General features: G+C 38.0%; 1 protein-coding gene across 2 annotated transcripts in view; it reads right to left on the bottom strand.

Annotated features, from left to right (window-relative positions):
• LOC106067282 (uncharacterized) overlaps positions 1 to 14,903 on the bottom strand; it is a 41,747-nt gene extending 26,844 nt beyond the window's left edge. The window contains exons 1-3 of one of the 2 annotated variants that reach the window (XM_013226448.2): positions 14,766 to 14,903; positions 13,902 to 14,106; positions 13,084 to 13,246 (exon numbers count right to left, since the gene is read on the bottom strand). In XM_013226448.2, the coding sequence (XP_013081902.2) occupies positions 13,084 to 13,246; positions 13,902 to 14,043 (305 nt within the window). In that variant the 5' untranslated portion in view covers positions 14,044 to 14,106; positions 14,766 to 14,903. Of the gene's footprint in view, positions 1 to 13,083; positions 13,247 to 13,901; positions 14,107 to 14,679 lie in introns of both variants that reach the window. The other variant, XM_056034901.1, reaches the window with a different exon arrangement.
• Between the last annotated feature and the right edge of the window lie 325 nt (positions 14,904 to 15,228).

The following is a 15,228-nucleotide window of genomic DNA, read 5'->3' as shown; positions in this document are numbered from 1 at the left end:
CATAACTAATGAATGAGAGATTTTATTTTAAAAAGAAACTTTTTTTTTTTGTTAAAAGGGCACCCAAATGTATCTTATACTTTCTAAATGAGACTTTATCAACAGTCCCTATTTTCTGTACACCGATGTCTGTTTGTCAAATGTTTTATATGTTTTGGATGCTCCTTAATTAAGAGTTGAAGATAATTGACTTCCTAGTCCAAAACTCCCGCAGGACGATGGGGGATGGCAGCGGTAGGGTATGAAACAGGGATCATGGAGACGACCGAACGACATATTCCATAGTTAGCCTCCTACTATAGAAGCATGGTGCACAATACAGGTCATAGGGATTAGATTATTAAACATGTTATTTCTCCCGCACCCATTCTTAGACCAAGTTAAAACTTTAAACAATTTTTGTGTTGTACCTAACAAACATAAATCAGATGGCAAAAAAATTAACCAATTAGTCAATTGTTTTGTTTGATATCGAATTTGTGGAATAAGGACTACGGAGTTCTCTTCCTTAGATAAGCTTTGTTGTTTTTTTTATAATGTGCTTGTTTGCTTTATATTCTTCTTTTTTTTAAATTAAAGCCCCTGCCATTAATCTTAATTTATCCGAACTATGTGACTATGGTGGTACTACGTGGGTTTTATTCATGAATCTCTTTTGTGCCTCTTTTTTTTTTGTTGAATCCTGCCACCTTGCTCAGGCATCAATACGTCCCACATGTACACACATACTCAAAGTTACTGTTTCGACAACACACATGCGCTAACACGCTCGCCCTACACATGTACACACATACTCAAAGTTACTGTTTCGACAACACACATGCGCTAACACGCTCGCCCTACACATGAACACACAACAGGTTTCCAAATGCCACCGTCTGCTCCGTTAGAAACAGCAGATGTAAACAACCAATGACGTAGGTCGACTACCTGATTCAGCAGACGATATATTTTTTTTGGTCTGATATTTTCTAGATCTATATCTTCTTTTAACTTGTTTCTGCAACTTTGAACTGTAATGCTTATTTTTTTCCCCATCGTCTTATTTCATCGGCAGTCGACTCTCCTTAAAAAAAACCCCCACATCTTTACAGCATTTTCAAACTCTAGGTACTATGCATTAGATTTGTTCATGCTTTTTCTGTTTTCATGAGATTATTTCAATTAGGCGTACTAAGATGAACACAAGATTAGCACAGAAATCATACAAATAATTTTTCAGGTTTATTTTTTTACATTTGTATTTCAAATACCTTTATACAAGCTGTATACTTTATTTATCTTGTTATTTCAAGTCACAAATAATGTTAGGCCTACGTCTAGAATCACCATTCTGAGAGTCTAATGGCATGACTGTTATAACGATACAAGATGAATGTTTGTTTAAAAAAACAAAGTCTTTGTTAAGCATTTAGAATATCATGTGACTACATAGCTTAAATTTGTTCCCAGAAATGTTTTCTTTATTGTTTTTAAACACAGTTTTGAGAACTCTGCAGACGTGAGGTACTGAACTCAACTTTGCACCTGCATGGGTGTGTTTTTGTGTGTAAATATTTCTTTTTATAATGTTGCCAAGGTAACGATGTGTGTTATTTCCCGTCTATTCATGTAAAAATCTAGTTATTTTCAAGACAGACTGGTTAAATAGGTCACGTGATTAATGTTATGTGATCAACCGTGTACAAAAGTCTAAGGAGTATCCATAAGTTGCGTTGGTCCGAGAACATAATAGACACAGAAATCTGAAAGCTGTCCAACATGAACAGTACGAATGCACCAGTAAAAAGGTCCCAACTTCGGGACATGCAGTCCGCATGTCAGACAATCGCCTTTTACATTTTCAAGACAATCGCCTTCCCAAACGACTTCTGTACGGGGAGTTGTGTGCAGGAAAGCGCTCCCAGGGAGGTCAATACAAGCGCTATAAATACACTACACTCTCAAGAAATCCTTCAAGGAATAGGATATCAACATTCACGACTGGGAAGCACTAGCGTGAAGCTGTGAGTCTGGGAGTCTCAAGATTTGAAGCAGGAAGAGTGGCCAGGGTGAAAGAGCGCCAAACAAACAAAAAGCTGAGAAAAGAAGCAGGCCTGTCTGCAACTGACCAAACCCACCCTTGCCTCGTATGCGGCCGGCTTTTTAAAGCGATGCAGTCATCTCGAGTCAATAGGAAATGAGTCCATCTTCGATCACGAAGGAGGTACTATAACAAAACTCTATGTGGAAGAGAGTTACGATGCGTAGCTAGGGTGCAAAAAAAGGGCGAGGTGAGGTGTGGGTCCGGCCAAAAAGCAACATAGCGCCTGTCAAATATTTTGATATAAAATCTTGAAAATAGCCAAAGATCGATATTTTGGGTGGTTGTAGGGAGGTGCGAGAAAGGTTATGTGTGTGTGTGTGTGTGTGTGTGTGTGACGGCTGTTCTAATTTAACGTAACAGGTAGTAGCAGGGGGCTACAAGTGTACTACATATAGGCCGTTAGAATCCAGGGGGCTACAAGTGTACTACATATAGGCCGTTAGAATCCAGGGGGCTACAAGTGTACTACATATAGGCCGTTAGAATCCAGGGGGCTACAAGTGTACTACATATAGGCCGTTAGAATCCAGGGGGCTACAAGTGTACTACATATAGGCCGTTAGAATCCAGGGGGCTACAAGTGTACTACATATAGGCCGTTAGAATCCAGGGGTCTACAAGTGTACTACATATAGGCCGTTAGAATCCAGGGGTCTACAAGTGTACTACATATAGGCCTTTAGAATCCAAGGGGCTACAAGTGTACTACATATAGGCCGTTAGAATCCAGGGGGCTACAAGTGTGCTACATAGAGGCCGTTAGAATCCAGGGGGCTACAAGTGTACTACATAGAGGCCGTTAGAATCCAGGGGGGCTACAAGTGTACTACATATAGGCCTTTAGAATCCAAGGGGCTACAAGTGTACTACATATAGGCCGTTAGAATCCAGGGGGCTACAAGTGTGCTACATAGAGGCCGTTAGAATCCAGGGGGCTACAAGTGTACTACATATAGGCCTTTAGAATCCAAGGGGCTACAAGTGTACTACATATAGGCCGTTAGAATCCAGGGGGCTACAAGTGTGCTACATAGAGGCCGTTAGAATCCAGGGGGCTACAAGTGTACTACATATAGGCCGTTAGAATCCAGGGGTTGTACTACATATAGGCCGTTAGAATCCAGGGGTTGTACTACATAGAGGCCGTTAGAATCAAGGGGGCTACAAGTATACTACATATAGGCCGTTAGAATCCAGGGGTTGTATTACATATAGGCCGTTAGAATCCAGGGGTTGTACTACATATAGGCCGTTATAATCCAGGGGTTTGTACTACATATAGGCCGTTAGAATCCAGGGGTTGTACTACATATAGGCCGTTAGAATCCAGGGGTTGTACTACATATAGGCCGTTAGAATCCAGGGGTTGTACTACATATAGGCCGTTAGAATCCAGGGGTTGTACTACATATAGGCCGTTAGAATCCAGGGGTTGTTCTACATATAGGCCGTTATAATCCAGGGGTTGTACTACATATAGGTCGTTAGAATCCAGGGGTTGTACTAAATATAGGTCGTTAGAATCCAGGGGTTGTACTACATATAGGCCGTTAGAATCCAGGGGTTGTACTACATATAGGTCGTTAGAATCCAGGGGTTGTACTACATATAGGCCGTTAGAATCCAGGGGTTGTACTACATATAGGCCGTTAGAATCCAGGGGTTGTACTACATATAGGTCGTTAGAATCCAGGGGTTGTACTACATATAGGTCGTTAGAATCCAGGGGTTGTACTACATATAGGTCGTTAGAATCCAGGGGTTGTACTACATATAGGCCGTTAGAATCCAGGGGTTGTACTACATATAGGCCGTTAGAATCCAGGGGTTGTACTACATATAGGTCGTTAGAATCCAGGGGTTGTACTACATATAGGCCGTTAGAATCCAGGGGTTGTACTACATATAGGCCGTTAGAATCCAGGGGTTGTACTACATATAGGTCGTTAGAATCCAGGGGTTGTACTACATATAGGTCGTTAGAATCCAGGGGTTGTACTACATATAGGTCGTTAGAATCCAGGGGTTGTACTACATATAGGCCGTTAGAATCCAGGGGTTGTACTACATATAGGCCGTTAGAATCCAGGGGTTGTACTACATATAGGTCGTTAGAATCCAGGGGTTGTACTACATATAGGCCGTTAGAATCCAGGGGTTGTACTACATATAGGCCGTTAGAATCCAGGGGTTGTACTACATGTAGACCGTTTTAGTTGAAGTGAAAAAAAAGGTGAGGAGGAGTGTATGGGAACAAATCAAGAGGCGCACACACACACACACATATATATATATATATATATATATATTGATATATAGGAAAAGAGATCTAGCTGATTCATTCATTCACAACTTATAACAAAATCTCTCACTTAGGCTGAACGAATATAAATGACAATCCATTATTAGTTACCATGTAAATAGAAAAACTAAGCACTTTTCCCATATCGAAATGGCAGTGTTTTTTTAGCGGCCCCCGAAAGGGGAAAAGGCGCTATTAGTTTTGTGTGAAATGTCTGTCCGTCTGTCCCGTTTAGATCCCATAAATAGAAAAGATATTGAAAATCGGACATCACAATATTTTAGACCATTCAAAGTTCTGATGCAACGGCTACTTTTTTTTTTCTGAAAGTGAAAAATCTAACTTTTAAAATCAGTTATGCAAGTATTTTTTAAAGAGAAAAAGCTAATTAGTATGCATTATAAGTTAGACCTGATTTAAAACGAATAGTAATCTTATAAAGTTCATTTTCCTAAACTTTGTTTTAATGCGGATTTTTTTTTTTTTTTTTTTTTTTTAAGGATTCGAATAAGAGATTGAGCCTTTTCAAAATAATTAGATCAATTATAAGACATCAGTTAGGCCAGGGCGCGGTGGCTGAGCGGTAAAGCGCTTGGCTTCCGAACCGGGGGTCCCGGGTTCGAATCCTGGTGAAGACCGGGATTTTCAACTTTGGAATCCTTGGGCGACTCTGAGTCCACTCAGCTCTAATGGGTACCTGACATTAGTTCTGGAAAAGTAAAGGCGGTTGGTCGTTGTGCTGGCTACATGACACCCTCGTTAACCGTAGGCCACAAAAACAGATGAACTTTACATCATCTGCCCTATAGACCACAAGGTCTAAAAGGGGAACTAGTTAGGCCAGGTTCACGTCTAACTTTACATTCACTTTCATCTATCGAGAGGCTAAGTGCGCTTGAACTTGGCTTGGCTTGGCTACCTAGAAGGGGGCTCGAGGTTCGACACCCGACTCGGGCAGAGTTGTGTTTACTGAGCGCCTAAACGCAGCACGGAAAACCAACTCCTAGATACCCCCTCCCCCCCACCGGTCCACAAATGAGATTGGACCAAAGCGCTCTGAGTATGCTATAAGCATGAAAGTAGCGCTATATAAAAGCTATAATAATTAATTTGCGGGACCGTTGGGGCACTACACAAGATCTGTTAACCTTCTTTCTCCATTCTTATCTCTCATTTGTCTTTGATATAATTTCATTCGGATGTTCTTTCTGAAAATATTGAAGCCTGCCTGGGTGGACCACTTCGGGGGCCGATTTTGAGTTTGTGTTTCCACAAAAACTGTTTTTGTAACCTTTTTTTTTTTGTCTCCTAAATGATTTCTAAAAAAATTGCCATTTCGTCCTGATTCGTTTTTATAAAGCCAAAAAGCTCATGTTTTGTAAAGCCAAAAAGTTCATGTTTTATAAAGCCGAAAAGCTCATGTTTTATAAAGCCAGTAAGCTCATGTTTTATAAAGCCAAAAAGCTCATGTTTTATAAAGCCGAAAGGCTCATGTTTTATAAAGCCAAAAAGCTCATGTTTTATAAAGCCAAAAAGCTCATGTTTTATAAAGCCGAAAAGCTCATGTTTTATAAAGCCGAAAAGCTCATGTTTTATAAAGCCAGAATGCTCATGTTTAATAAAGCCAGAATGCTCATGTTTAATAAAGCCAGAATGCTCATGTTTAATAAAGCCAGAATGCTCATGTTTAATAAAGCCGAAAAGCTCATGTTTTTTAAAGCCAGAATGCTCATGTTTAATTAAGCCAGAATGCTCATGTTTTATAAAGCCAGAATGCTCATGTTTTATAAAGCCAGAATGCTCATGTTTAATAAAGCCAGAATGCTCATGTTTAATAAAGCCGAAAAGCTCATGTTTAATAGCAACAACAAAAAAAAATACTTTCTTTTTTTTCTAAGCTCTTATTTGGCAAAGTTAGGTGCGTAACAATCTTTTGTTTCAATATTTAATGTTTATGTTTAATGATATTATTTCCCCCTTTTTTTAAAGTGTATCTATCTATGGCCTCCTTCAGTCGCGAAGCGACTATGGATCATCTCATGAAAATGAGATGAATGCCTGGGCATTAGCTGTGGTCGGAATGATGTCGCCCACACATCAGTTCTCCATCTCTCCACGCAGCTTTTGTATCCAAAGGAACGACAGTGCCGATACAGTTTGGGGTCGGCGGCGTCGCAGGTTCTGCCAGGGTGTAGCACTGGGTGCTGCAAACTGCTTTAGGATCACCTGTGTAGGCTGTGTAGGCACAGTTAAATTAAACAAAAGCAATTAAGAAAACCAAATCGATATTTTCATTTATTTTTCGACAACGCGGACTATCTGTATGAAGTCTTTAGCATTTGAAGCATATTTAATTACTTGATCAAGATCGACATGTATTGTGGAAGTACAATAAAATATCTAACAGATTCTCAAAATGAATACCACAGCCTAGTATAAGTTTTATAATTTCTTTTTTGTAGAATTCTGTTCTGGGGTTTGAGTTTTGATATTTGTAAAGTGAATGTAAAAAAATATTCTTAAAAGTTAAATATTTGTTTCTTGAAGCATCCGTTACTGTAGTAGTCCAAAGTAAGTACTTAGTTATTGAAAGACTAAGTATGTATATTGTATTGGCATAATCATGTTTTAAGGCAACAATCATTTTGTGGTGATCCCCCGACATTTCAATGAGCTATTGGATTGATTGTGCAACTGACTTGCAGGGGCCACCCACGAGTTTGTATGTAACATCAACGTGTATTACTATCTTTTTAGCTTCTCTCTGATTCACCATCTGTCCAATCAATAAGGAAGATATATATATATATAGAGAGAGATATAGAGACAGAGAGAGAGATTGAGAGAGGAAGGAGATGGGAGAGAGAAAAAGTGGGGGGGGGGGAGATAGGGAATTAAAAGAGGGTGGAGAGAGGTCTACCTGGAATGATTTAATGAATCAGAAGTAATCAAATCTTTGTATTACCTTCAAGCTATTGAAAAAGAGACACAGAGAGAAAGAGAGCGTCTGTATTTCTTTACATTTGTCTTTTTGCCATTGGGAGATTATCTAAAAGTTTTGTTGCTAATTCGATGGTTGGGTAAAATTGTAACTGAATAGATAAATACGTTTTTTTTGGCAAGACATCTTGGGATTTATTTACTCAATAAACATTTTTGTAACCAATTTCTATGAAATTTGTATTTACTTGAACAAAACGAAAGCACTGAAAAAGACATTGAACTGTTTTCTTTTAGAATGACTCTTATGTCTCTCAAATCAAACCTTGAAACAACACATGGATTTCGAATCCAAAGATAGCACAATTTCAGACTTATAAAAAGACCATCTTTAAATATCAGCATATCTATGATGTATTCAGAACTAATGTATTGCCTGGGGAATATAGTCATGTCTATGATGTAATCAGAACCAATATCTTAGCCTGTATTCAGAACCAACGTATTTGACTGCAGAATTTCGTCATGTCTATGATGTAATCAGAACCAAATGTCTTTGCCTGGCGGAATATTGCCATATTTGTGATGCAATGTGAATCTGTCTTTTTTTTTGTTTCAATTATTATCTCTTTGATTAGTTTTTGTGAAAAGCAGTTTGTTTATGACAAACTTCAACACGTTAATTCGTTTAAGTCATTGAATAAAGTTTTATGAAGAACTCCTTTAGATTATTACAAAATTCGATCTCGCCTTTCGATCTATCAAACCTCTATAAGTCTACTCACGTTCGGGAGCAACCAGGAAAAAAGGAATTTTATAAGGGCGTAGTTCTTTGCAAGCCTGTGTACCAATACGTTATGGCATGAGTCCAAAAGAAATAGACGTGTGTGTGTGTTCGTAATGGAGTGTGGAGAGTAAATGGAACTCAAAACACGCGCACAACATTCCCTGATCCCCCCCCTACCTCTGAACCGCAGAAATCTATGTACACACTATCTGAAGATATCAACACGCTCACTGTTTAGCATTGTTTTTTACAATGTTCTAGAAGTAGAGTTGGCAAGTGATACTACGTAATAGAGGGGAAACAATATCTCTCGCTAATTTACATGTTGAGTTCTACCGATTTCGGGCCCATTACGGAGATATGGACATCCAGTTTCTATTCAAGAGGGACCTAAAGTAGGAATAGGGGGCTGGGGAGGTCAAAGTGTGTGCGCGAATGTGTTTTGGCTAAATAAGGAATAAAACATTCAGTTTGTCCATAGACATTTTCTCTTTCTGTCTCCCCCACCATCTCTCTCTCAACTCATAACTGTATTACATCTCTCTATCTCTTGGTCTTTTTTTTTTTTAAATCTTTCTTTTGTTCAGTTTCTTGGTGTTTCATTTCTAAATCTTTCTTTTGTTCAGTTTCTTGGTGTTTCATTTCTAAATCTTTCTTTTGTTCAGTTTCTTGGTGTTTCATTTCTAAATCTTTGTTTGTGGGTTTTTGTCTCTGTCTTGGCCTCGCTTCTTTTTTTTTTATCTTTTAGTCTTTTTCAAATCTCTCTCCCTCTTTCGGTATGGTTTGTCTCTCTCTCCCTCTTTCGGTATGGTTTGTCTCTCTCTTGATCTCTCTCCCTCGGGCTCTATTCTGGATCTCTCTCTCATTCGGTCTCACGCTCAGCCTCTCAGTTTCTTTATCTCATGATCTCTCTTAACTCATAATCTCTCTGTCATGAGTCTTCTCTCTCTATCTCTTCAAGTCACTCTTCTCTATCTCTTATTCTACTCTCTTTGTTTAAATTTCTTGTTTACAAATCTTTCGTTAAGAATTGTTATTTACTCCGCAATGTAAGCTGGAGTATTCAACGCAACAAGTTACCTGTTGTACCTTCTAGATGTAGTTACCACAGTACAAGTAGCTGAATTGTGATTAGAACTAGCCTACATATCTACCTACACTGCCTCTCTAGTGTGAGTTTATGAATGAAAGTAGAACGCACAGTCACACACTGCTGACTTCAATATCCGCCCCTAAAAAAACAGCGTTGTCGGCCATGGAAACCACATGTTGTTAAGCTTGTAGTTTGAGAAAGTAAGGGAGAGAAATAGTCAAGGCAAAAACATTGCTTTGTATTTTTTCCCAGATTAGTGAGATCATTGTAAGAAATAAAATTGTTGATTATAGTATATAGGTCTGTGCTCCATATGTTTAAGTCTTCACCACCATCCTGCTTTAAGGTAAAACAGTCGCTTTTAATAGAAAAAGTGCTGAGAAACGTCAGAAACATGAATTATGGCTCCCCGAGCCAACGATCATCTATACAAATAATTGTATTTTGGCGTCCATACAGATAACATATAATTTTTCCCGAAATGTCTTTATCGCCTTGAAACCAGTCAGGTAGTTATGGACCTTATATTCACAATGGACCTCATTCACCAATCGTAAATAAACACATTTAGCCACGTCATAATATTGATAAAACAATGGAAAATACGTATCACGTGACAGCCTTTATGGAATACATAATTTGTATAGAAGATATATAGAATCACGTGGCTAAATGTTGTTTGTTTACGATTGGTGAATGAGGTCCACTAGAAAAGGTTTGAAAATGATAAGTAGCCGTTTCCCAGCGAAATAGGCGATTGTTTCCTAAATGAGATGAAGTAAGCGATTACTGAACGCCAGTTACACTTAGGCCTAACAGAAATATTGTTTATAAAGAATCGGGATGACTCCATCATTAAGCAACTTTTTTTATATACAGTACCTCCATTCTAGTCAGAACTTCTTGGAACCTGGAACATGGAAGCTAGAGTGTGGGTGGGGTGGAACCTGGACCCGGATCTCAAAAAATGGAAATTTAACAGTTGATGTATATCACTGAGAAAAGTCTAACTAGCTCGTTGGCCACATGGGGAAAACTCTAGTTGAACCATTATCGTTTTTCAAAGTAAAAAAAAAAGAAAGAAATTTTAAATTTGGCTATACATTTGAGAAAAACAAAACAAAAAAACATGGCGTAGTCAGCCGTAGTGTACCAATAACTAAGTTGATTATTAAAATAAAAGTTGCTTTAAGTTTATTGATATACTATTTAAGCTTTGCTTATATTTTTGCGTAAATCTAATATAGATTAGGCCTATATCTAGATTATAAATCTAGAACTAGAACTAGATCTAGACTAGATCTTAAGAGTTCTAAATCAGAAATCTAAATCTAGGTCTAGATGTCTTTATAACGAAAGTACCAATAAATATTAATCAATTATACTAATTAGCATTGGCCTAATGGATAACATTGTTAGTACCTCGAGCCGATGAGGCCAAAGTAGGAGTTCCATACCCGGCTTGTGCAAAAAAATATTTTAAATGAATATCTTTTATTAATAGTTTATTGTAAGTTGTATAATGGAGGTATTGTCATATAGAAATGTATTTTTAAAAATGTTTTTCTTGTTAATTGATTTCTTTTGCGTTCTCGTCGCATTGGACTTAGGACTTAGGTCCTCCCGCGCCGTTCGGCGCATTGGGCGACAAGCTGTCTCCACAAAGATCTGTCACTGTCAATATCTGAAGCCTCTTCCCACCTGGTGTCCACTGTTTTGAGGTCCTCCATGAAGGTGTGGCGCCAAGTTATACGAGGACGTCCCTGTTTGCGCTTTTCTCGTATTGGCCTCCATGTCATCGTCGATTGGAGGTTTCAGGTAACTAATCCTGTATCTGAGGAGAAGGTGGAGAGAACCAGTCCTATACCTGAGACGAGGGTTCAAATAAACAGTCCTATACCTGAAATGAGGGTTCAGAGAACCAGTCCTATATCTGACATGACGGTTCAGAGAACCAGTCCTATATCTGACATGAGGGTTCAGAGAACCAGTCCTATATCTGACGTGACGGTTCAGAGAACCAGTCCTATATCTGACATGAGGGTTCAGAGAACCAGTCCTATATCTGACTTGAGGGTTCAGAGAACCAGTCCTATATCTGACATGAGGGTTCAGAGAACCAGTCCTATATCTAACATGAGGGTTCAGAGAACCAGTCCTATATCTGACATGAGGGTTCAGAGAACCAGTCCTATATCTGCGATGAACTGCTCAGTGGTTACCAGATCGCACATCTCTCCACAGAACTTTTGTTCTAAAGGGTTGTTTAGTAGCCTCTCGATAAAGTATGTGATGCTTTGAACGACTTCTTCGGCATTCTCTGGTGATACTCCCCAAAGACATGTTTCACTTCGTTCAAATTCTCATCTTCCTGAACATGTCTCATTCTGTTATGCTTTGTTTGGAGTGGAAAAATGTTTTTCATTGTAGCATTGATTAATGCAACCCTATGAGTTGAGTTACTTGTTATTCTTTGAATAGGGACGGATGGAAGGGAGATAAGTGGAAAGTCGAAGCTAAACGATGAGTGACAAGACACCTGAGAACATGGAGTGTGTAGGAGAAAGGGCAGATAATGATGTCGCTGTTGTTGGAATAGATCCAAAACCTTTTTTTTTCATTAGCTGTTTGTGTGTGAGCATCTATGTTCCTTTTTTTTTCTTTTGCACTTTTAACAATCAACTCGCGGTCTTTCTTTCCAAATGATTTTCTCAAGAAAAGGAGAGGAAAAAAAATAGAAGGTATTAAAAATGAGACTGCAACAATCTGTTGCTATGGAAACACACGGGCCGAGGCAGATAAATAAAATCCTTGATAATTAAATAGCAGATAGCTAGAGTACTAGGATTCTGAAAACCTTTTCTTTATCTTTTCTCGGTACAATCAATACACAACCAAATTTTGATGATTCCAGCACACACACACAAATGTTAGAGCAAATAGTAAACTGATGATTGAGATACCGCGTTACCTCCCACTCTCTCCAGCGTTATGTGCCTGTTATCTCTACTGTCTGGACTAAACTAGTGGTCAGATATTGGTCCAGGAAGGATTCCAAAATCACCGCAATGTTACTAGGTTTTGTGTCTAATATAGCTGCTTGTGAGGAAGTGTAACTGTGTGACGATACATAAGTTTAACATTCAAACTTACGAGACCATAAGATATTTGAATATCTAATTACACAAAAAGAATTAATTTCTGTTCACTAAAAGGGCGCTACACTACCAAACACTAGAACGCTGCAGCGTACTCTTTTTTTTGTCTTCCCTAATGTTGATGTGCTAAAGTATTTAGATCCAAACCTATGCTTTTATGACGCCACAACATAGTACTGCAATGATGCTCGCCCCTTATCAAACAGGAGACCATCAAAATGTCTTACAGGTGTGCAAAACAAAACAAAACAAAAAACAAAAAACAACAAAAAACAAAAACAAAACAACAAGAAGAAAAAAAATCGTAGAGTCCAATATAACCAATAGAATTTGAGGCCTCATTATGAACTGTGAGCATTAGTTTGGGCCTCTGAATCTGACTGTGATACGAACGTAAAAAAACAACAACCTCACCATTCGTTATAAAAGACTTTTTGAAATAGATAAACATAATTAAAATCACAGTGTAATTAACAGAATTAAAGCATCGAGAAACCTTCCATCGCGTTTTAAATTTTGACATTATTTATTGGCCACTAGTACTAAGAGTGTTTAGTAGCCAGCACAAACCCATACGACAAAGTATCAAATACGGATTGGTTGATTTAAGTGTGCTATTTGTTTCATACAAAATCTATTGGGACTGAATGATTAAGGCCCTCTCATCAACCAGAAGACGCTAGACTATACGTAATAATTTATAAATGCATTACTTACTTTGTTTGTTCCAATAATTTGGCAAGCAGCACAGCGGTGAAAGCCTGTGTGGCGCCACCTATGCAGAATCGCGTAGCGTGAGAGGCTTCTATATTATCTGCTAAGGTGACACGGTTAAATCCCTTGTAGTATTTGACTGTGTCCACGCCTTTGTCATTTAGACCTGAAATACGAAATCACACTGGGAGACAATGAAGAAACAAAATATAGTCTAAAACGTAAAGAATTGACCGTATATCTTTCAGACCTTCAGATGATGTTCATGTCATCTGATTCTTTGGCCGGCGGTTAACTACGGTGTCAATGTGGCCAGCACAACGACTTACCGCCTTTACTTTTCCCCAACTAATGTCAGGTAGCCATTAAAGTTGGCTGTACTATAGGACATGTTAAAAAAAAAAAAAGAAGAAATAACAACAATAAAAAATTCAAAATCACAATCACCCGAGATTCGAATCTGAAACTCCTAGGCAGCTAGGACTTTGCCATCATTTAGAGCCCGGGAAGGGGGGAGGGGGGCTTGACCTCTTTGGAGCCCCTGCAATTTGCGTAATATTTAGTGTAAAAAACATTTTGAACACTCATTTTGGGGCTCCTCAAGCGAGAGCCGCGTTTCCAATTTCTCCCCCATCCCACCCCACCATACGCCACTGCGAAAGGGTCTTCAAACTTCCAAATTAAAATGCCACATCATCATCTATAATTAGACCAATCAGTTATAGATTTTGAATGAAATTTAACTCTTTGTTCCAAGACTTGCCCATCATCTTACTGGTATTAAATATTTAATTAAAAAAAACAACAAACGTTTGACGTACTTAAGGCTGCAACGCTGATGGCTGGATTGGACATGCACGAACTGATCTGGTTGACCAAGTTATCTATGCTCCTCTCTACGTTCGCTAAGCCAGACGCCAGTAGACATTGCAAGCAGAGGAGAAAAATCCAAGTCTTGGCCATTTTTTTTAGCACTGGTGATGTTGTATGCTGTGTGCTTTAGACGAGTCTTTTGGAGGTAAGAGGCTAAATAAGACAGATAGTGGTTAGAAATGTAGATCTATAATAAGAGGCTAAATAAGACAGATATTGGTTAGAAATGTAGATTCAGAATAAGAGGCTAAATGAGACAGATAGTGGTTACGTTTTCTTGATTTTGAGCTTTACAATCGGATTTTCTGATATCTATACAAACAAAATAGGTGCAGGTCAAATATGAAATCAGCATTTTCACTGCACTTTATTATAATGATGGTAGAAAAACAGATCAATGTATAAAATCTTTTATTTGCAAGAATGATGCCAAGCATTTCCTTTCATTTCTTTTTCATTTTTTTAGCGTTAGAAATGTATTTAGTTATTTATTAATAGGCAGTATTTTTCATTGTAGAAAATGCTAGTCAAATAAAATGAATTGAGATTCATCCGTATCATAGGATTTAATTCGGTACATAAGGAGTCAGTCCGAATAAGAAGACATATATATATATATATATATATATATATATAATATTTATAAAATTATTTCATTTATAAAAAGATGTCTAATAGTGTCTAATTTTATATTTTCCATCCACTTTTCCCGCTGAGAGCGCATACCTAAACACATGACAACAAAATACAAGTTCAATGCAGTAAAAGAAAAAAAGAATTAAAAAGTTATCCATCCACACAAGTCAGAATACCTTTTCTAGATCTAAATATCCGGGTAAGTACTCAGAATTATGTGAGCCCTAAAGTTGTTGCCTTGGGTTAGGCTCCTATTCTCCCTCCTTCTTGTTTCAGTTTGTCATCTGCTCACTAAGCCACATCCAGTAACCTCCCTTATTTATTCTCTCAAACCGAGACTCTGCACGTTACTAAGAATAGAGTTCTAAATATAGCCTAAGCTTCGCGCGCGCGGAGATGACTGAGTATTATTAAACTTCGAATAAATAATACATTCACAATTTGGTGTTATTGATCAGTATATTACAATAAAATTTAAACTTAACGTTAGAATAAATGTATACTTTTAATAGGCCTATTTCTAATTTATAGGTCTAAGTTTAAAATGTTTATTCATATAGGCCTAGTATGAATAATAATAGTAATAATAATAATAATGACGATTGTAATTATTTATATTATTGCACAAATATTATTTCG

Source organism: Biomphalaria glabrata, chromosome 7 (genome assembly GCF_947242115.1).
Source record: "Biomphalaria glabrata chromosome 7, xgBioGlab47.1, whole genome shotgun sequence".
In the NCBI taxonomy this organism is placed as follows: Eukaryota; Metazoa; Mollusca; class Gastropoda; family Planorbidae; genus Biomphalaria; species Biomphalaria glabrata.
This window is presented reverse-complemented; position numbering and strand designations above follow the sequence as displayed.